This window comes from Peromyscus californicus, unplaced genomic scaffold, assembly GCF_007827085.1.
Source record: "Peromyscus californicus insignis strain IS unplaced genomic scaffold, ASM782708v3 Scaffold_9__1_contigs__length_137607984, whole genome shotgun sequence".
NCBI classification, from domain to species: domain Eukaryota; kingdom Metazoa; phylum Chordata; class Mammalia; order Rodentia; family Cricetidae; genus Peromyscus; species Peromyscus californicus.
The window spans coordinates 118540880-118564380 of NW_026294617.1; the positions used below are offsets into that span (position 1 = coordinate 118540880).

The 23501-nt window shown below is 38.9% G+C and overlaps 2 protein-coding genes across 4 annotated transcripts in view; both read left to right on the forward strand.

The window, feature by feature from the left end:
* Unc5c (unc-5 netrin receptor C) overlaps positions 1 to 23501 on the forward strand; it is a 357131-nt gene that overhangs the window by 167973 nt on the left and 165657 nt on the right. The window lies entirely within an intron of this gene.
* Positions 15102 to 17668, forward strand: LOC128106739 (mRNA-capping enzyme-like). The gene has a single exon (XM_052732285.1). It carries the CDS (start codon positions 15713 to 15715, stop codon positions 17486 to 17488), a length of 1776 nt encoding a protein of 591 aa, XP_052588245.1. The 5' UTR covers positions 15102 to 15712; the 3' UTR covers positions 17489 to 17668.

The following is a 23501-nucleotide window of genomic DNA, read 5'->3' on the forward strand; positions in this document are numbered from 1 at the left end:
CCCAGTAGAATAAGTCTCCCTGTTTAAAAATAGCTTGCCTGATTGTGGGAGGTGAGGAGGATAAGATACAAGGGAAATACCACTGTAACCATTCCTTCTACACCTGTGTCAGTGAGTTCACCTAATTTAAGTTTCAAATACATGGATGCCAAACCCTTAGAAAGCAGCTGTTCTTTTCAATGGATTAAGCAATTTGCTTTAGGTAATGTAGCCTATAAAATTTTAATTTTGTATTAAATAAGCCATATCCTTCAGCAAGTATTTTGCACCTTGATATTCAAAAATGAAATATGGGCATATTTAGAAAATTTCTTCTCAGGATGCTCCACTGGAGAAGGGTCAATAGTTTTCTAATGAAAGTAGTCAATAGCAATTCCTCGCAGGAGGCTCAAAGAAATTAGCATTAAACAACAGACATGGGTGTCTTGGGCTTTACACAATTATGTGATAGGATTGTTACCTGTTTTAGCAAATGGTTTCAGGAGGCATTTCACTGAAGAGGCAATTCATAGAAAACAGTGTAAGTGCCCTGGCTCTTGTGCTACTTGCAATTACAACCCAGAAACTTGGAAGACATGTAGCTAGCAGTCATGTACTAAGAAATGCAGAACATGGTCTTCATAAATAAATTGCTGATGGCTAGTAAGGGTTATTGCATTTTAATGTTGATTTGGAAGGGAACAGATGTTTTACTGGGTGGAAATTTGAATTAAATACCCATTTGATTTATAGCTTCTCAAGTGTTCTTTATGCTGTAAGCTGTGAAGTCTTTAGCTTACTGCTTCTGTGAAAAGTTATTTCATCTAGCACATGCACACACACACACACACACACACACACACACACACACACACACACACAAACTCACACACATATTGGGTTCTCAGTGTTTTGTGCATATTGACTTATTAAATTTACATAACACATTTTAAATTGGTCTCAAAATTCACCCATTTCTCACATGAGTGCAGTAGGTACAGAGCTATTAAGTAACTCCAAATTCAAATAGGGACTAAAGGGTTAACACAGGGAGTGTCTGTGGGTGAAGAGGCTTGGCTCTTAACAGTTGGATCTGCAGCATCTTCCTTATGGCTTTTGTTTTGTTTGTTTGTTCATTGTTTGGGGGTCAAGATCAGCATATGTAGTCTAGGCTAGCCTTGAACACAGGATTCTCTTGCTTCAGACTCCTGAACACTGGAATTCTAAGTATGTGCCGCCATGCTCAGCTTCTTTATTCTTTCAATTAACCAAAAAATGAGGTTCTTTCTCAGCTCTAACCTCCATCCCATTTTATTTCAACTCTTTCTGCTCTCCCATAAAAGGTCTTAAATGCCTTAACTATTTTTTTTTTTTTTTACCATAACTACAGGTAGCACAGATGTTGTTGTCACTGGACAGGTCTATCTTATACACAGTGGATCACTAAGATCTTTTCAAGGAAGTATGGGTTTTCTCATCTTTTGCCTCTCTTTGTTATTTTATGGCACTACTGTTGAGGCTTAATCAGTGGAAAACGCTACTAAACAACATTACAGGGAGGAACCTAGTGTAGCTAGGGGAAGCTGCAGAACTGGGAGGTCACTGAAAACAGAGAGGCTTTCCATCCATGTTTAAAGGTATTACCACTAAAAGGAGGAAATTGGTCACAAATATTAAGTCAAGAAAGTTTATCTGTTTTTTCTGCAGCATTTTTTAGAAATAAAAAGTGAAAAGAAAATCAATGCTTGCCTATTTTCTAATGCCAACTCTGGTTTATTTCACTGTCTAATTAACATTTGACATGTTAGGCAGTGTCTCAGAGCACAGAATTCACTGCTGGCCTGAAGCAATCCACCCTTGTGAAAATTGTTAGGCCTTTTAAGTTAAGCTATGTTAGACAGTGTGTAGTTGGATTTTTCTTTGGGCTGCCAGCTCACGAATAATGACATGGAGACTTATTATTAATTATGAAAGCTTGGCCTTAGCTTAGGCTTTTTACTAGCTCTTTTAACTTAACCCTTTTTTTTCAACTACTTTCTGCCATGTGGATGATTACCTTATCTCCATGCTGCACATCCTGCTTCTCCTGCATCTTGCTAGCAAATCTACCTTTCTTCTTCCCAGATCTCCCTCTGCCTGGAAGTCCCGCCTATTCCCTCCTGCCTAACTATTGGCTGTTCAGCTTTTTATTACACCAAGCACAACAGTACATTTTCACACAGTGTGCAAATATCCCACATTTCCCCCTTTTTGTCTCAATAAAAAGGGAAAGTTTTAACTATTACAATTATCAGGTAAGAATATACTTACAATGTCTAGTTCATTTGTATTTGGCAAATTTGGAGAAATTACTCTATTATCTATTCTATCTCAATGAATCCAATCTTTTATACCTAAACCACTTTCTATCATGACTTGTATCACCATCATAAAAATATCCCTTTAGACCTTAAAACATTTAAGTAAACAACTTAAGCTTTTATGTCTCTCAACCTCATAAACTTTACATTGTTTTTGTAAATTTCTTTTTTGAATTTTGTAACAAAGAAAATGGTATAACTATCTAGTTTTCAAACCCGACAGAGACCTGAGAAGGATATAATATTACCTGAGTAAACAGGAAGTGCAGAGCAGACAACTTCCCAAACTATAGAAATGACAGATAGCTGGCTACCTGAAGAGTCACCCATGGTTCCTCTGTAATGTTGGAGCAGCCATCTTTGGCCTACCGGCCTAGAATATCTGACAGATTTTTCTGTGAAGCAAGAATTTTTGAAGGATTGTCCTACCTGCTCTTGGAAAAATTCAGCAGTCACCTTCTTTCATATCCTACTTGTCCAGTTTGGACAACGTACTATCAGCAGTCAAAAGAAGGGTAGTCTCTTGCCCAGTGGCTAACTTTGCCACAATAAAAGCAAACTCCATATGGAGATTTTTTGATGCCCATCATCTTCTGTGAAATAGATTGGTGCTTCCAGGAGCAGGCATGTCTCACTGTCATGAAAAGCCTTACATTATTAAAACATCGTTAATGCCATGTTCTGTAGATTTCTGAAGTGTTTGAAGAATGCCTGTCTTTCTAAAATACATCTCTGTTTAACCATGAAAACATACCTAACATGACTACAAGTTTGATTGTTATAGATGACTAACTACTAACCTATGTTTCTTAATTATCCTAAACAGTTTTTAACAATAGCATTTAATGACTAGGACTTTACATTTCATTTTAAAATGAGCAATATAAGTACAAAACTTTAAACAAGAGGAGAAATATATATACACTATGTTAAAACAAAAATAATCTTGAATTTGTATCAATATACAAAAATCCATGCCAATGTAAACTATTTGAGATTAACAGTTATTTTTAGTTTGAAACTAGATTCAATAATCTACCCTTTTATATTATCATTTCTATATTCCCCCCTTTTCTTTAGAAAAGAGATCTTTGAATCTAACCTTCTTGTTTAGTCTTTTTTTTTTTTTTTTTGACTATGACCAGTAACAATTTGCAACCAACTCCCCTAAGCAATAACAAACCCACTGAATGACCAGAAACCACCCACCCCACTTACTGGGAATGTGAGCTTCATGTTGTACAGACTGATTCCTGTCATCTGGGGGTGACAGCATCTTAAGGGGACTCTGAGAAAATTGGGATAACAGTCAAGTCTCAGGATTGTATTTTGTTTTGTCTCCTCTGTGTCTCTGTGCAATGGGAAAGTGTAAAACTTATTTGAAGCTTTGGCTGGAGTAGTCTTTGAGGTTGAACCCTCTCAGCTAGCAGCTTTGAAGTTGTTTTGGATGTAGAATTTTGAAGAAACTGCAACAGAGGCATTCTGAGAGGCTGGATTACCTGGGCTACTTGTCTTCACTGGTATCTGGTCCTTTTTATTCTGTAAACACACGAACTTTTAAAGGTAATATACATATCCGCATTAACAGTATACACAAATCAGCTAAAGATGAGTTTTTTGTTCTATGTCTGAGCAGCAGTGAGTTGCAAAGATATCAAGGATTGTTTTAACACTCTGTAAGTCCTGGTTTCAGAGAGAGTACTTGCCTATTTAAATATAACCAAGATTAACTCAAGCTGTTCTAAAAGTATTAACCAGTTAGTATGAATTCAAATGTCCTATTATTGGCCTACCATGAGTATTTTACTCTTCTTCACGTTTTCCTGAAGAATTAATCCAGATTCACAATTCTTTCCAAACATGATTGTAGACTACTCATGAATGCACATAATAAGCTCATTTCTTATTTTCCATAGTTTCTGTCCCATTTTAGTACTCTGCTTAGACATTCCACTTATTGAGCATACCTTAAGTTCTATCACATGCGGGGCTGGAGATATGAGAAGATACATTGAGCTTAACAGACTGTAATTCAAGTTACAATGGGTAGAATGGGATGAAGATATAGAATGAGTGTTGATCAATTACATGCAAAAAAAAAAAAATCAAAGCCTCAAAAGGCAGATAAGTGTCAGGGTTGTGAGCTGAAGGATATTTAGCATTTTTGCCATCTAGAGGATTGGTAAACAGGCAAGGTGCCTTTGAGACATAAGATACAAGGGAAGGCTTCATTCAAAGAGTCTGTCAATTAATTGAATGAGTATTTATTGAACAGTTACTATCTTTTGAAAAATATTGATTATTTTCAATGGCAAGTACTTTGAGCAGCAAAATCTAGTCTGTTCTAGAGAGGCCTAAGTTCTAGTGAATTAAAATTGACAGTGCATAATAGAGAAAAAAAAGGGGGGCTTGTCAGAGGGTACAGAGGGTGAATGGGGCAGAGTAAGAAACAAACTTCACTCAAGAAGATAAACATTGCTGAATAGAGAGAGAATCATAATTTTAATAGGTGAATTAGGGTCAACAATTAGGCTAATACAAAGAAATAAAGTCACAGTTGATCAAAGTGGGTTAGGAAGATACTAGAAAAGGTACAGAAGGTGAACTTCAGCAATGTTATAAAGGACTTTATATATAAATAAAATATAGTTTTAATAATACACAGAAAGAATAAACAGAAAAGGACTTCAGAGGAAGTTGGTAAACCAATGAGCTGTATTTGAAACAGAAGTAATGGCTGGTGTCTCCTTCTAGAGCACCCAGAGGAAGCTGTGAGAACTCAGCTGGAAGCTGGCAGTGCCAAAGGAGGATGGAGTTTCAGAGATAAAAGTGACAGGACTCGAAAATGCAATGGTTGTGGTGGGGGAAGGAGAGGAAAATATTAAATTTTATTCCTAGATTTCTGACTTTGCTAAGGAGAAAAAGGTTAGACTTAATTGGCTGTATTTAAGCTAAGCAATAAAGGAAAGGTCTCTAAATTCATCTGGTAATAACTTGTGCAAATAAAACTACCTTCTACATGGTAGGTGCATTAAAATATCAGCTTTCCTTTACATATCTCCTTCTTTCTATTGTGGACCATGGGAGCTGAAAGTGCTACTCGTGTGTTTGTGTAACAGTGCTCAACAAGATGGCAGTTTGTACTTGACCCCTAAAATCTATGAAAATAAAATCCTGAAGGGAATTAGTGCCTACGGAAGGAGGAAAGGTAAGTAACTGAATATTAAGGAACCAATCTAGCAAAAAAAAAAAAAAAAAAAAAAAAAAAAACACCAAAGCCCATCCCTTTGGATATTCTTTCCCTTAGAATATACCTCTTCTGTAATACACATACTAAAGAATTTGGGTAAATAATTCTGAGAAAAAAGGCAGATATTCGATAATTACTCTCCTCCTTAACTCTTTTAGTAATATGCCTGCATTAGTAATTGGGCAAACAATTTTTCTTTAAACAGGAGAATGTGTTATGAGCATTTGAAATACACACAGATACCACATGGGGTGCTAAAGTTATAGTTTACCTAAGCTGCCCATCAACTTCTTGTCTTCAGCAAGATTAACCTTTGAAAAGGTGGGTTCTAAAAAAAAAAAAAAAACAAACAAATAAAAGCCGGGCAGTGGTGGCGCACACCTTTAATCCCAGCACTCGGGAGGCAAAGCCAGGTGGATCTCTGTGAGTTTGAGGCCAGCCTGGGCTACCAAGTGAGTTCCAGGAAAGGCGCAAAGCTACACAGAGAAACCCTGTCTCGAAAAAAGAAAAAGAAAAGAAAAGGTGGGTTCTAGCAGCAACTTTCCCTTTCAGTCATTCAGGCAACCTTATTAGCCCTTTCAGAGGGCCTGTGGTAGAAGGCCCTCCGGTAAGCATTTATTCTGAGGGACACTGACTGTAATTTCATGTTTCCTGTTGAAAGTCAGTGTTTGTAAATGTTGTTATTGAGTGGTGTGTTTTTAACTGGGTTTGACTATTTCATATTGAAAAGGGCTTCCTTCATAGACCCATAGATGTGCATAAACCACAGGGGTTCAATGTACCAGAGAAGCCAGCTCATCACAGGGCCAAGCATTATTGGACCAGAATCCCAGAGCCACAGGAAGAATTTCTTTGAGAGCCAAGCACAGTCAGTGGTTTAGAAACAAACTCCCGGTATCTCTGGTAGATGCCAGGACATGTGGACTGTGAGCATGCCATGTGGTGGACACTTCAGGAAAATGAGCAAGTGTCTTCATGGCACTTTGCTTTGAGGGATTGTCAACAGCACCAAATATAGAGAGCTGGGACCAAAATATTACTAATTAATTTATGCAGAAAAGATCCTAAAGACCTGATCACAATGCAACTGCTGGTAAATCGTTGGCACTGATGCTTGTAGATGCCACTGCAGTGTGTATACACAGAAAGTATATGCAATCCAAATCAAATAACCTTTATTTGTTTACTTTTTATTTGTGTTTATTTATTTGTAGTTTAAAACAGGACCTCACAATATAGCTCAGTATAACCTGAAACTTTGTATAGCCCACTATGACCTAAAATTCACAATTTTCCTTCCTCTACCTCCAAAGTACTGGGAGTGCATGCATGCACTACCACACCTAAAATTCACAATGCTCTATGTGATGTTTTCCCTCATCTCTGCCCAACAATGATGGGCCAGTGTAGCATTAATAAAAACAAACTGGAGCTGGGTATTGGGATAACTGCTGGAAGATCAGAGAGACAGAACAGGCCACAGCTACCTCACCTTGCCTGTTTCCTCAGATTGGAAGCCTCTGAGTCCTCATCCAGAATGAATCTCAGATGAACTGCTGCTAAAAGCCTAAAAGCTTAACCAGGCCCAAAGCTTCTAGTTTCTGGTCCTCATGCCTTAAATACCTTTCTGCCACCACTTCCTGGGATTAAAGGCATGTGTCACTATGCCTGGCTGTTTCCAGTGTGGCCTTGAACTTACAGAGATCCAGACGGATTTCTGCCTGTGGAATGCTAGAATTAAAGGCATGTGTGCAACCATTTTCTGACCTCCATATCTAGTGGCTGTCCTGTTCTCTGACCTCCAGATAAGTTTATTGGGGTGCACAATATATCAACCACAGTTCAGAGCAAAATGCAGGGGTAACCCAATATCCTTTCTCCTTGTCCAATTATCTCAGGACCTTCAGAACATGGTAACCAGGATAACCTGACAGACAATTCTATAACAGAGGCTTAAATAACGACACAAGTTTCCTTCCTAAAGTGTTTGCCTATTAAGAAAATGAATGGCCATTTTGCACTGCATGTTCATTTGAATTACATAGTCTTTGTACAACCTGGTGGTTATTTTATTCATATAATCATTCATGGGCTTTTCTTAAGGCCTTTGTCTTACTGTGATAAAATATAAAAATCTGTGCAGTAATTGCATGGAGTCACCCACAATGGGTGGTGCAGTTTGCTACTTTTGCTGCTGCTGAAGAATGAAAGGCACAAATCAAGCTGCCAAACGTAAGTGAGCAAAAGAAGGTTAACAGAGCAAAACAGCAATTAGCTGAAAATGAACACAAATAACCCTTCCTTTATCACAGAGGCCCTGGGGTGCACCCTCACTCTGCTTGAAATAGCCAGCAACAGGAAACTGAGCCTTAAGTCCCTACTGTGGCCAGGAACGCACAGACTTTTCTCAACATTTCTTAGTTAAAAAAAAAAAAAAAAAAGGTTCTCTATGTAAGTAGCTGAAAACACATCCGAGCAATGCAGCCCCCAGGATCAACTCTGTGATAAAAGCAGATAATCTCTCCATACAGTCCTAACAGAAACAAAACATGACCATGGACAAAAGTTTAAACTTCCTTAGAACTGCATTAAAAACAAACAAAAGAGCCGGGCGGTGGTGGCACACGCCTTTAATCCCAGCACTCGGGAGGCAGAGCCAGGTGAATCTCTGTGAGTTCAAGGCCAGCCTGGACTACAGGGTGAGTCCCAGGAAAGGCGCAAAGCTACACAGAGAAACCCTGTTTTGAAAAACCAAAAAAAAAAAAAAAAAAAAAAAAAGAAAGAAAAAAGAAATTAAAGTTAGGAATGTAATTATAAAAACCAACATGTCTATATAGCATACTATTCATTCAATATTAAAATATGTTCTAAGGCTTTGGCACAACATGTGTATCTTTGATCTCTTCTCAGTTTCCTCTGTCTACCTTTGCAGTGCTTAGTGGCTAAGTGCAGCCAGTGCCCAATTTTCTCCGCTCTTATCTCCTCCCCTCCCTTCCCTTTTATTTCATCTCTTTGCCTTCTAGAAACAGGGTCTCCTATAGCCCAGGCTGGCCTTAAACTTGCTATGTAGATGAAAATGACCTTGAACTCTTGGTCCTCTCACCGCCACCTCTGGAGTGCTAGCACTGGAGGCATGAACCGCTGTGCCCAGTGTATGTGGTGCTGGGGTTGGAATCCAGGGTCTCATGGGAGCTAAACAAGAACTGAGTCACATCCCTAGGTGGCAATGTGAAGTTCTTCTGCCCTTTTATTTCTAGTTCTTGGTGTTGTTTTTTTTTTTAAACTTTTATTAAGATTTTAAATTAATTCATAATTCGTAGTAATATCACACTGGAACCTGAAATGTAGTAATATTACATCTCTAGGTTGTTAGCTGTATTTTAAATTAATGGATTTTTAAATGTCACTACAAAAATACTAGTTATTTTACTTAGATTCCCAGGCCACAGGGAAAGAAGACAGTTTCTAGCTTAATGAATTTGCTTCTAAATATCTCAGTGTTCAACTGAAATTCTCATTTAGGGTATATGATGATTTCATACATCAGATGACCACATTAACTGTTATTTTAGACACCCAAATGTTTTTAAATAATGAAAGGGGTATTCAGACTGATGTTAGCAGACTGTCAACAAACCCAAGGCTCATTCAGAAAATGTTTAGGTTCCTTTCACGACCTGCAATGCTTCTGTTAAAGTACCTATTAATTCTACATGTCTGTCTGTCAACAGAGGATTTTTTTCAGCCATTCTTAAGGAATATAATACACAAATATTTTCCAGAGGTACAATCTATATCCCATTTCTAACACAATCTGTAAGCATTTTCTTAGAAAAAAATTTCTAAGTACTCACTATGTCTAGCGAGTGCAGGTTGTTCCCTTGTTTAAAACAACAAATATTTACCAGAATAATCTAAATTAATCTATGTGAAAAGTATGAACACCAGAACAGAAAGGATAAGATAATGCTAATATTAAGTAATAATATTCAAGGGTCTGGAGAGCATCAGGGACATATTCTTGATTGTGTGTATCTGTCCCCTGGGAAATAGCATTAAGGTTTGAAAGAAGAAATAATTGCACTTTATAAGATAAATATAGCACATTTGATGGGTAGACTATCAAATATCCATGTATTAATAAAACACCATGTTACGAAGGACTGGAGAGGAAGTAGTAAGCTGCAGTTTCCAGATCTGACTTGTTTCAACAGTGCTGTGACCCTAGGTTTGACATTGTTTTCAGAACCTTGCTGTCCTTACATGTAAAATGTGGGTGCACAAGTCCTGATCTATCTGGTGGAACAGTATAGATTCAATGAGATAGATTTGTGATGAGATTATCTAAACTTCAAGTGATGAGTCCAATGCATAACCTTGTTATGAATCTGGCGTCCTCACATGGGACACAGTTTACTTACTAAGTTGTTTGATTGGGCTCATTGAGATGACTTCTGAGGGTTTTAATCATGAAACACTTTGCCTTTGAGATGATTTTGAACTGATGTTTGCACTTGTGTTTATGGAAGGAAAGGTCTTCCAGTATCCTTGGGCATCACACAGCTTTTCCCACTAATCAGTTGCCAGATACTGAAGCCATGAGTTATATAAAATAGAGTTGATTTGTTTTGTAGCTGACGAGGAGAAGGGGAGAGACTCCAGTCTCAAATCTGTCTTCCTTGGGACAGGATTTGGGACAGGTAGGAAAGTCAAGTAATTAAAGATAGATAAAGAGAAAAGATTTTAAAATGATCAGTGATTTGCTCATAGGAAATAAAAAAAAAAAGAAAGTCATGGCTGTTCAGCAGATGCATGTTCAGAAAATATAATTAGTATGAAAGGAATATAGATTATCTGGTCACCTGACATGAAAAACTCATCCATTAGACACCTGTACAGACCCAGGGAAAAGACAATGGGGTCAATAGAAATGATTTTGATGTCCCTAAAATAATAGCTTATGAAACTACTATCCAAGTAGTACATATGAGAGAAGTGTTACGAGCAAAGTCACAAATAATATATGTCTTAGCTGTTGACTTCCAGAATTAGTAAATTTTAAAGCAAGCTAAAAGCAAGAAACTAAAGGAGGGCACCGAGGCTCAGAGTCAGCGATGGAATAATCCAAATGATTGCCTGGTACAGATGAATCTAGGCCACCTGAGCTTGTTGGCTGGTGACTGCCCAAGTTAGGTTCTGTCTTCTGATGGAGAATCAGAAAATGAGGTCTTTATTCTTTTGATAGTTTCAGTCTTGAGAATGACTCTTGGGTCCTGGGAGATGCTGCTGAGCTGCAAGAGATATTTACAAGTGTAAGCCTGTTGTGTGATACTTTGATCGAATTCTGACAATAAAGTTTACTTTGGATCAGAGAAGCAATAGGGAAGCCACCAGTGATCTCTCCTTCTTCCATTCCTCAATTCAAAAGATTCGAGATCCTCTCTTTGGCCTGCCTTACTACCTCCTGTCTCCTCTCTGTCCGCAGTCTAAGATCTCTATGGTTGATTTTGCCCAGCTAGGGACTAGCTCTGTCCTCTAACTTTATTGTCAGAATGTGATCAAAATATCATGCAACATAAGCCCTTCTTTTTGGTCAAAGCTCAATAGATCACTGTGGCCCACTGAACAAGCACTGGATTTGTGCACATGCTTAGCCAAGCTCTGTTACTGAGTGACATGCTCAGCCATGGTCTAGTTTTAGGTTACATATTTCAATGGGCTATATTCCTAGGCTATTCTTTGATGTTTTGTTCAATAGGATATTTTTGGAATATGAGAGAACATCAAGAATTAAAGGCATCTGGCTGAGTGTGGTGATGCATGCCTTTAATCTCAACACTGAGGAAGCAGAGATAGTTGGAACTTGGTGAGTTTGAGGCAGACATGTGAGGTCCAGGACAGCCAGAACTATGCAGAGAGACTCTGCCTCAAAAAACAACACAAAAATAAATTAATTAATTAAAAGAACCTAGGAAAAAGATAGGGATTGATTGTGTTGTTTTATTGTTGTTGAGTGTGCTAGGCAGTCAGAACTCATGCAGGGGTTTAGACTAAAGGATCTAGTGAGTCATCACTCAATAAATTTTGGATCAAACATAAATTGCAAGTTGATTAAGGCTTTCAGCCTCACATGTATCTTATGAATAGGTGATAACATTTACCTGTTTTTCATTTCCTAAATAATACTTGTTCCTTCTCTTTAGGAAGTAGTTCCAAGCCTCTGAGAGCTCAGAGAGTGAATTTTCAGTACCTTTGCCCCAGGACACTCTGAAAACAAAAATCTAATTTCTCTTCTAATGGGGAAAAAACCCAATTCATTCTATTATATCTTATAATTTAGAAAGGAAAGATTGCTTCTCAGGAAATTCTTTAAAGTGAAGAAATCCTGGGGGAACACATCACTTGGTACAGGGTAGCTAAACCCAGCATAACAAGGAAAATATTGCCTTGTGGATGAATGCCTTTGCTCAGCTCTTGAGAGACAATCAGTCATCCAGACAACCTTCGTCTTGGTGTTGTGCCTCACTTTATGTTGTTTTCTTTCAATAATTTTAAATATATTGATATTTAGGGCATTTCTAATTTTAATTTTACATATATGAGAAATTGATCTGTGTTTGAAAAGAGAGGTTCATTTACATTTAAGTACATATTTAAATTAAAGAACAGTTTTGAATAGATATTACTCATTACAAATAACATTATGAAATTAAATCTTCAAGTGGCTTTAAAATATTCAGTGAGGTACTATGTGTAAGAAAAACTTGAAAATACATCAATTAAACTGTTTTGTTGGTGGTGATGGTGCCATACTGGGTTGATAAAGAAGATTTGAAAATGCTTTAAAATACAAAAGTCTTAATAAGCAATAAAAGCCATTGAAGAGTTTAGTGGGACAGAAAAATCATAAAGGCAGTGATGAGGAGAAATTGAGGAGAGGAATGTGTTTATTCAGTTTGTACTTCATGCCAGGTGCTGTTGTGAACATACACCATGCAGAGATTCAATGAATCCTCAAAATAAACACAGATGATATCATATGGAACAATGAGAAGGAGCAGGAAGAGAAGGAAGTGGAGGAGGATGAGGAGGGGAGGGAAAAGAAAAAGAAATTAAGATTCATATCCCAAATTGGAGTTAAGGGAAAGGAATATGTTCGAAATCCATCCCTTAGTCTTTAAGATTGGTCTGTGGGTCACTGAGATTCCCTAAGCTCCCTACGACCAGCTGTAGAATCACATTCCCTTTTTAGTATGATGACATAAGTAAATAAATAAATTTTAAAATGTATTTATATGGCTATGGGTTCTCTCTCAAAATATTATGCCCCATAGACTCACCCTTCTTCTCAGTATAATAGAAAATGCAATACCAATGTGTTGAGATGCAGTGAAGTGAAGAACATCTCAAAGCATGGTTTGGCTATTGGTACTTCCCACCAAAACAAGCAATGCCATACCAGAGTCAACTTGATAACCAAGAGCATTACAAAGTAACTAGGCGGCATATAGGGAATACTCACAGAAGTGATGGATAAAGAAATTGCTCATATCCTAGACTGGACAGAGTGAGGCACTATGAGATTTCATCATGCTACTCAGAATGGTGTGCAAATTAAAATTCTGACTCATTGACTTCTGAAATTGTCCACTGATATTTTCAGATTGTAACTGACAGAAAAGAGAATATAGATATGAGGTAGATCATTGGCATCTTTAGGGAATCCTGAAAAGAAAAATTTTGGGTTAATTGTCAAGTCCTGGGAGAGGTAGGAACTGTATTTGTTGTCCAGTCTCTGCATAATGGGAAAGTGCAGGGCTTGTCTCAAGTCCTTGTTTGAGTAGTCTATGAATCTGGATCATCTCAGCTAGACATCTTGAAATTGTCCTGAGCAGTTTGTAGTCCAAAGCCAGTCTTTCCATGGTGTTAATCAGCTTAATGGCTTTACCTTAGTCTATGTGGAATCATCTTTGTGGGGCCTCGTCTTCCTTTTTCGGATTTCAAAGTTGCTGTTAGGTGTGGTCATGGTTCCCTGCAGATTATTTATTTATTTATTTATTTATTTATTTATTTATTTATTTATTTATTTTTGCCTCCTCTGTAGTTTGGAGCAATCACAGTCTGATAAATATCTGTCTCTTGGAACCATGAGCGTTCTTCCCTAGAAGAGAAAATCTTCACAGCAATTTCTCCCTACCATTTGTCTTGCCAAACTGACCTTTGCCAATGCTTTCTTGTAACACGATGGTCCTGGCAATTCATTTCTGAACAAGCATCGGTAAACCCTTCATCCCAGGTAGCAGCATCACTGCAGTCACCAACACGATGAGAAGCAACCAGCAACTCGGAGCAGCAGTTGCTGCCTCCATGGTCCCACCACCATTTGTGGCTCAGCCCTGGCCGAAGCTTCTCCTTAGCAAGCCTCCTAGGCCGGCCTCAAACTGGGGATCTTCCTGCCTCTGCCTCCTTCAGTAAATCCAACCAGTGTACTTCACCATACTGGCTGATGGTAGCTTGGGTCTGATCTGGGGCCCACAAGGCCACAGGCAAGTGGCTTTTTCGTGAATTCGTACCACAAACGTTGGGCGCCAGATATAACATGAATCTTAAAAGGGTCTTATTAATAAAAACAAACCTGGAGCCAGGTATTGGGGTGAATGGCTGGAAGGTCAGAGAAGCAGAATAAGCCACAGCCACCTCACCTCGCCAATTCCTCAGCTGATCCTGTTTCCTCAGAATGAAAGCCTCTGAGTTCTTATCCAAATGGATCTCAGCTGAACTGTGCTGCTCAAAAGCCTAAAATCTTAACCAACTCTAGTTCCTGGTTTTCATGCCTTATATACCTTTCTTCTTTCTGCCTTCACTTCCTGGGATTAAAGGCGTGAGTCACCATGCCTGGCTGTTTCCAGTATGACTTTAAACTCACAGAGATTTAGATGGATCTCTGCCTCCCAAGTGATAGGATTAAAGGCATGTGTGCCACCATTTTCTAGCCTCTATGTCTATCTAGTGGCTGCTCTGTTCTCTGACCCCAGATAAGTTTGTTAGGGTGCATAATATTTTGGGGAACACAATATCACCACACACATATTCCTCTCCTCTTTCTGTCCCTTCTTCCAAAATGCTTCCTGTGCCTTGGAAGGAGTGCTACGGCACAAATAACTAAATAATGAATAATTTTCCATTGTTTTGGAAGGGGCATTATATCAAAGAAGATATTCTCTCTCTCTCTCTCTCTCTCTCTCTCTCTCTCTCTCTCTCTCTCTCTGTCTTTCTCCAAGAGAAGATTAAATCATCTTTTATGTCATTCATGTAATCATTAACACATAGCTCTTAGCTTAATATGAGTACTTATTTACTTTTTTACTTTTTGAAATATTGCTGTAGCAACAAACTGAAAGGATATTGTTGCTGTAAAAGACCTTTGAGTTGTACAAACTCCACTTGCTAAATTATCTAATGTTCAAGAATCTCCCACCACCCAAAGACCTGTGTCATCCTGAGATACAACATTTTGTGTTTTCAGAAGTCTGATTTAGTAGTGCCTTGGCCAGGTATCGTGATATTTTATTTGTGCTGAAATGTAATTTTATTTGTATGTTAATAAATAAAGTTGCCTGGGGGTCAGAGCTAATAACAAGCCACTTAGCAGAAGTCTGGCAGTGGTAGCACACGCCCTTAATCCCAATCACATGGCAGGCGGAGTCTCTGTGTGTTCAAGGACACAGCCATCATGGAGACACACGCCTTTAATCTCAATACCAACCATAGAGACCTGGAGATCTGTATAGACAGGCAGTGACGAGGAAGTCACGTGGTTGGATTTAGAACCAATGAGAAGGCAGAACAGAAAGGCAATAAAAAGGCAGGTTACACAGGAGAACGTCTCAGTGTCTCAGGGGAAGGACGGCAGAAACTGGTAAGCTAAAGGCTAGTCGCTAATGCTCTAACCTCTTGGGCTTTTAACTCTTTATTTGGCTCTGTGTTTCTTGTTTAATAAGACTGTTTAGAATTACATCTACATTTAGCGGTCAGCTAGGTGGCTGTGCTTCTTGTTTAATAAGACTGTTTAGAATTACATCTACATTTAGCGGTCAGCTAGGTGGCGGTGTGCGGTGCAGACATGGCTTACAAGATCCCGCCTCGGTGGCTGAACTGTCCGCGGCGCGGCCAGCCGGTGGCAGGCAGATTCTTACCTCTGAAGACAATGCTGGGGCCAAGGTATGACAGTCAAGTTGCTGAGGAAAACCGGTTCCATCCCAGTATGCTCTCAAATTATCTAAAGAGTCTGAAGGTTAAAATGAGCTTATTGGTCGATCTGACAAATACTTCCAGGTTCTATGACAGAAATGACATAGAAAAAGAAGGAATCAAGTATATCAAACTTCAGTGTAAAGGGCATGGTGAATGCCCCACGACTGAGAACACTGAGACATTCATTCGCCTGTGTGAGAGGTTTAGTGAAAGAAGCCCACCTGAACTTATAGGTGTTCACTGTACCCATGGCTTCAACCGGACAGGTTTCCTTATATGTGCCTTTTTGGTTGAGAAGATGGATTGGAGTATTGAATCAGCAGTTGAAACATTTGCCCAAGCCCGACCACCAGGAATCTATAAGGGTGACTATTTGAAGGAACTTTTTCGGCGCTATGGTGATATAGAAGCAGCACCACCACCACCTGTCTTGCCAGATTGGTGTTTTGAGGATGATGATGAAGATGGAAAAAAGGACTCAGAACCAGGGTCAAGCGCTTCCTCTGGTAACAGGAGAAAAGAACGGTTAAAGCTGGGTGCTATTTTCTTGGAAGGTATAACTGTTAAAGGTGTAACTCAAGTAACCACTCAACCAAAGTTAGGAGAAGTACAGCAGAAATGTCATCAGTTCTGTGGCTGGGAAGGGTCTGGGTTTCCTGGAGCACAGCCTGTTTCCATGGACAAGCAAAATATTAGACTTTTAGAACAGAAGCCATATAAAGTAAGCTGGAAAGCAGACGGAACTCGTTACATGATGTTGATTGACGGCACAAATCAAGTTTTTATGATTGACAGAGATAACTCAGTGTTTCATGTTTCAAATATGGAATTTCCATTTCGCAAAGATCTCCGCATGCATTTATCAAATACCCTTTTGGATGGGGAAATGATCATTGACAAAGTAAATGGACAGGCTTTTCCGAGATATTTAATATACGACATAATTAAATTCAATGCACAACCAGTTGGAGATTGTGATTTTAATATTCGCCTGCAGTGTATTGAACATGAAATCATAAGTCCACGACATGAGAAAATGAAGACTGGGCTCATTGACAAAACACAGGAACCATTTAGTGTGAGACCTAAACAATTTTTTGACATCAATGTTTCAAGAAAGCTCCTGGAAGGAAATTTTGCCAAAGAAGTCAGCCATAAGATGGATGGACTTATTTTTCAGCCTATTGGAAAATACAAACCTGGTCAATGTGATGATATTTTGAAATGGAAACCTCCCAGTCTGAACTCTGTGGATTTTCGACTGAAGATAACAAGAATGGGAGGAGAAGGGTTGCTTCCACAGAATGTTGGCCTTCTCCATGTTGGAGGTTATGAAAGACCCTTTGCACAAATCAAGTTGACAAAAGAACTAGAACAGCACAACAACAAAATCATAGAATGCAAATTTGACAACAACAGCTGGGTCTTTATGAGACAGAGAATAGACAAAAGTTTCCCAAATGCCTACAACACAGCCATGGCTGTGTGCAACAGCATCTTGAACCCTGTCACCAAGGAGATGCTGTTTGAGTTCCTTGACAGATGTGCAGCAGCTACCCAAGGACAGAAGCGAAAGTATCTTCTGGACCCTGACACAGAGCTTGTGACACCCCCACCTCCCAAGAGACTGCACCGGCCAACCTAGTCCCTGCCTCTGACCTCATGCTCAAGAGGAAAGAAGAATGAGAAGAATGCTGTTGCCTCATTTACACAGCCAGAGAAATTGAAGAGACAAATGTGGCTTGGTACTGACACATGTGTTTAAAGGAAAGACATTATGAGAGAGTTCTGTTAGTAATATAAATTAGGATAGAAAGTGAATCAGGTACATTTTGGACTTACCAAAATAGGATAGATAATGGAATTATTTTCTCTGAATTTGTCAAATGCAAATGAATTAGACATTGTTTAGGTATTTATTGTTGTATATATTGTATATAGTTATATAGCTATTGTACTTTTTGTATATAATTTTTCTTATATTAACTTTTTTCCTTTTTTATTTTTATTAGAATAAAAGGGAAATATGGTGATATTTTATTTGTTCTGAAATGTGATTTTATTTGTATGTTAATAAATAAAGTTGCCTGGGAGTCAGAGCTAATAGCAAGCCATTTAGCAGAAGTCTGGCAGTGGTAGCACACACCCTTAATCCGATCACATGGCAGGCAAAGTCTCTGTGTGTTCAAGGACACAGCCAGCATGGAGACACACGCCTTTAATCCCAGTACCAACCACAGAGATCTGGAGGTCTGTTAGACAGGCAGTGATGAGGAGGTCACGTGGTTGGGTTTACAACCAGTGAGAAGGCAGAACAGAAAGACAATAAAAAGACGGGTCACACAGGAGAAGGTCTCTCTGTCGGGGGAGGATGTCAGCGACTGGTAAGCTAAAGGCTAGTCAATAGTGCTCTGACCTCTTGGGCTTTTAACATTTAGAATTACATCTACAGCCAGGGGCTCAATAACAACCATAGTCAAACAAGGGAAGGCAATTTGTGTCTGTTCTGTGTCATGGTAAACCTGTGGTGCCAGCTGTCTGCCAGAAATCTGCCCCCCAAATGCAAATACAGCAGACAATAATCAGTTCATTATACAATGAAACAGCCAAGAAGAAACATTATGGTGATTGAAAACACTTGCTAGGGCAAGTGTTTCCCTGGCCCAGTCCACCAGCTGGCTGAGGGCAGTTGGGCTAGGCTTTCCCTACATGCATAACTCCAAGGTTGATGTTAACACAAACTAAAGCGTTAATGGTGCCCCCTAGAGTTGTCTAATATGATATCCCTATATTCTGCCTAGTCCACAATTTTCCTAATTTTTTTTTTCTGTTCTGAATATCTAGAGGGCTTTTGGCATAAAAATGGAGAGGGCAAATGGTTGTTATTTGATTAGTTCTTGTTTTCTGTTGGGTCTCCTTTCTCATCATCCCACATAATGATCCAATTATATTTGGTAAAGTCAAATGGGTTTTAGTTTTTATGTTGTTGAAAGTAAGAAGTTCTTTAAAATATTCCTGTTGACAGGTCACTTCAGTCATTCCATTTTAATAATTAGGGACCTCTGTACATGTGAAGGAAGCACAGGTTAAGTAACCTTAAGGCAAAAGGAAAACCAAAATTGTTGTTTCATACAAGAGAAAAACTCAGCAATGAGACCACACTGCTTTCCACCCTAGTCAGATTTAGTGACCTGGATGGCAGCTTGTGCACACTCTTGCCACACTTCTCTGTTCTTTCTATTGCTATGCCTCATGAAAACCAGCTCTTTCTGTCCTACATTAAGGTGACCCTCACATTTCCTACTAACAGCTCATGCCCTCAGCATTCATCTTCCACTACATTGGAATCCCAGATTTCATCTTAGTTCCACAGCCTTCAGTCATGTGCTCATCCTGAACTGATAATTATGGTCAGAAGACTGGAATGCTATGAGACTAAAGAGGGAGTGATAGGAAACCCAGTCACATGGACCAAGAGAGTATGGGGCTGGTTATGATACAAACAAGGAGCAGATGATAGGAAAATAAAAGCAGCACACTTCCCCTTTCCCCCACTTAGCAGGTGATGAAACTGTGGGAGCTCTCAGAGATGTGTACTGACTATGTAACAATTACTGTAGGGTGCTATTTTTCCCCTAACCTAGTCATTTCTGGGAAGGGTCAGACTTGTAGGTAATGAGTGATAAAGAATTTTTTTGTTTTAGACATGTGTTATGGTTCTCGAGAATATGAAAGAACCAGAAGTGAACAGATAAATTGCTACTGAGCATCATAAGAATATGTTTAGAGTCTTTGACTCAGTGATGTTCAGTTGATTTTCCAATGCATGAAGAACAGGGAGCTTGGTTTTCTTGACAGATCTTACAAACAAAGCTCTCCCTGAAGGACTGGCAGTGATTGCCAAGACAAGCAAATGTCTCTTCTTGCCTTGCTTCTTTGCACTTTCAACTTTTGAAAGGAGATTGTCTGCTTTGATTTGGATGTGGCTCTTTTGGGGAGGAGAGCCAAGTGGCTTTCTGACCTGAGGGGCTTTGTGTGCTTCAGAGAGTCATAGGCTTACAATGTACAGGCAGCCCATGCTGTGGAGGAGACGCTTTCACAAGCGCTGTGTGATTCTGTGCCCACATCTTCACAAACAGCATATCCCTGAGGAACACATTCTTAACTTCCTTTTGTTTACTTTGTAATTTGGTTCTGTGGCAGTCCATCTTGAAGGTACAGAAAGGGTAATGATTTCACAAGAACTCGAGTTGAACCCAAGCGGAAGAAGAGGGAGTTAAGAGACATGCCCTGAAATCAACCTGCTCACTTAGAGTAAATTTGAAGAAAAACGGAGCATGAAAACAACAAATCTGTCTGACTTATCTAAAAGGAGGGGATGAAATCATCCCCACAGAAGGAAATGTGTAACCAAATCCAGCAGTTTATCACCTCTTCATGAGGCCTTGAAATAGCTCTATGGATTTATATTGTTTCCAAAAGACATGTGAGCCATGCTGCACTACCCTGTCCTACTGTGAACCATGAAATCAATCCATTGCTCTTTCAGACTTTGGGAAAATGATATGCTGCTAATGTCAATGAACTTGCTGCACTCACAAATGTGTTTTCACTCCTCAAGTTTACTGGAGTGGAAGACAGGAAGGATATGCTTTCCTAAAAAGACCTCTATTTTCTAGACACGAGTGCCTTTTTGATAAAATGCCTCCTTAACATGACAAGCGGTGCCATCTCCCTTCCCACAAATAGCCGATTTCTCTGTATTAGCCAATGTGATCAACTCCCATTTCCTTTTGGACACTCTACAAAGGCAAATGGACAGTGTCCAAACATGTCCTTTTCCCATATCACAAAAGACCAGGGCTAGATTCTCAGTGGCCCCATCATGCCACATATCATCCTCCTCTACCCGAGTGTCCTTTATTTTTGCACATTACCTCGGTTTATTATCATTTATTTGATGGCAATTTTACCAGTGTTAATACCTAATTCTGTGAAACAGCAAATTATTTATGGGTTGCTAGACATAGTCTATACAAAGTCTTATTGGTTTTTTTCTATATTGTGGACATGAGTTGATTTAATATACACATTACATTTTTTATTTTAAAATAAATTTGTGTGTGTGTGTGTGTGTGTGTGTGTGTGTGTACAGGTACACTTGAATGCCAGAAGAGAGAGTTGGACCCTCAAAAACAGGCATTACAGGCTATTGTAAGCCATACAACATGGGTGCTAGGAACTGAACTGTGGTCCTCTGTGGTGATATATTGTGTCCCCCAGTATATTGTGCATCCTAATAAACTTATCTGGGGTCAGAGGACAGAAAAGCCACTAGATAGACATAGAGGCTAGAAAATGGTGGCACATATGCCTTTAATCCTATCATTTGGGAGGCAGAGATCCATCCGGATCTCTGTGAGTTCAAAGCCACACTGGAAACAGCCAGGCATGGCACTCACACCATTAATCCCAGGAAGTGATGGCAGGAAGCAGAAAGGTATATAAAGCATGAAAACCAGGAACTAGAAGCTTTTGGCTGGTTAAGCTTTTAGGCTTTTGAGCAACAGTTCAGCTGAGATTCATTCTGGATGAGGACTGAGAGGCTTCCAGTCTGAGGAAACAGGATCAGCTGAGGTGAGATGGCTGTGGCTTGTTCTGCTTCTCTGACCTTCCAGCGTTGACCCCAGTACCTGGCTCCTGGTTTGTTTTTATTAATAAGACCTTTTAAGATTCGTGTTACAGTCCTCTAAATGAGATGCAATCACTCAACTGCTGAACTCTCTCTCCCGCCCACAAATCAACTTTGATAGGAAATTAAAAACAATGTATATAAGCATGTACACGGAATTAGAAAGTAATACAAATTAAAAAAAAATAAAAACATATTGCTGATATCTCTGAGGAGACCAGGAAACATGGTTATGTGGAAGCTTGGGGCATAGTTCTCATTTTTGCCTATAATTAATAAATATATGTTTGTATCTTCATGAACAACTTCATAGAGTGGATTCATATCAGGTGGTTCTCTAAGCCGAGGTGCTAACTAATAGTCAAAGACTATTTCTGATATTTATTAGATATGTATATTTCATGAAGGTAATTCATTTCTCTGCCAGTATTTTCATCTTTATAATGGAAATAATGATATTACCCATGGTGCTACTGTGGGAAATAAATGAGAGAATGAATCTAACATCCACAATGGGGTACCTGGCCTTTTGTAAGTACTTTATGGTTGTTTGTTTTGTAGTCTTGTTTTTATTGCTAAACATAGTAATACCAGAGAATTCTCTTCTTAAATACATTTCCAGAATGTAGAAAGCAATGTCCTCTGTAACTCAGTCGCGTTTACCAAGCAAGAAACATCTAGATTCCCTAACAATTCCTCTGATACACATAGAAATTGTCTTGGAAGCATGCACAAATGTTTAATATCTAAGTATTCATTTATCTAAGATATTTTAAAAGTTGTTTTTCACAATATAGCTGAAAATGAAACATTTCTTATAGTTAGGCATGATGGTACATGGTTGTTAACCCAGCACTTAGGAGGCTGAGGCTGAAGGATCATGAATTTGAAATCAGTCTGTGTTACAGAGTGAGCTCCAGGGTAGAATGAGCTATGTCTTTGAGACTCTGTCTCAAAAACAAAACACAAGAACACAACCCTAGCCCCTTTTGAAAACAGTATAGGTAGCAATTACTAGGCTGAGAAATAGTTCTCTGGACATCAAGTGATGGAGAAGCTCATTGCCCTAGGGATAACTACCTGTGACCAGCCCAGAGATCTCTATGCCTGATCATTACACGTTTAAATAAATAAACAATTTTGAAGGACTACCTACTTATAAGATATGGAAGTAGGTCTAAAGTGGTTGATTACTTAAGTTTTTATTTTATTTCTAGAGAGGAAACAATGATCAAGACCATATTCTGGGGAATTAACTCCATATTTTTTTCATCACCACTTTTTTCTTTTCCTAAATAGATAATAACATTAATGGCACTGCTTAATTCTGAGGTCTAATATGATTTCCAAAACAAATTTACTGAAGATGTGCCCAACTGTATTAGGTAGTTTTTTGTTTTGTTTTTTAATACAGAATTTAATTAGATCCCAAATAAAACTGTTACCAGACAATGTCTTAAAATTTTAGCTACCTCAAATGAGATCAGAGTTCTTAGAATGTTTTGTTTATCCATAAACTTCTAAAACTAATATTTCATGGCTGAAGATTTTGTCAGGTTTCACATGCTAGTCCTTATGTGAAGCATCAAGGTAGATTTAGGTCTTGAAAGAGGTTTTTTTTTTATCTTATAAAAAATAGCTCACCTCTTTAAACTTCATGTAAAGAGGGCAGGCTAGACTAAAGTGACAAAAATTGCCCAGAGGGGAACACTGAATGAAAACTTTGAAGGAAACTATTTTCACCGAAGAGTTGTCCAGATTTAATTAGTGATGGAGGTTAAAGGGGGGAGTAAAGGCCAAGGAGCCTGAAGGGACCATAAGAGCGAACTGTCAAGGAGAAGGCAGGCCTCACATGGAGAAGGAAGTGTCACTGCTTGAAGCTTTAGCAATTTGGTGTCCAGGTGTCAAGCATTCTGATTTCCAGTGGCAGGGGAGGTGACATTGAGAAACATTAACCCACCCTACA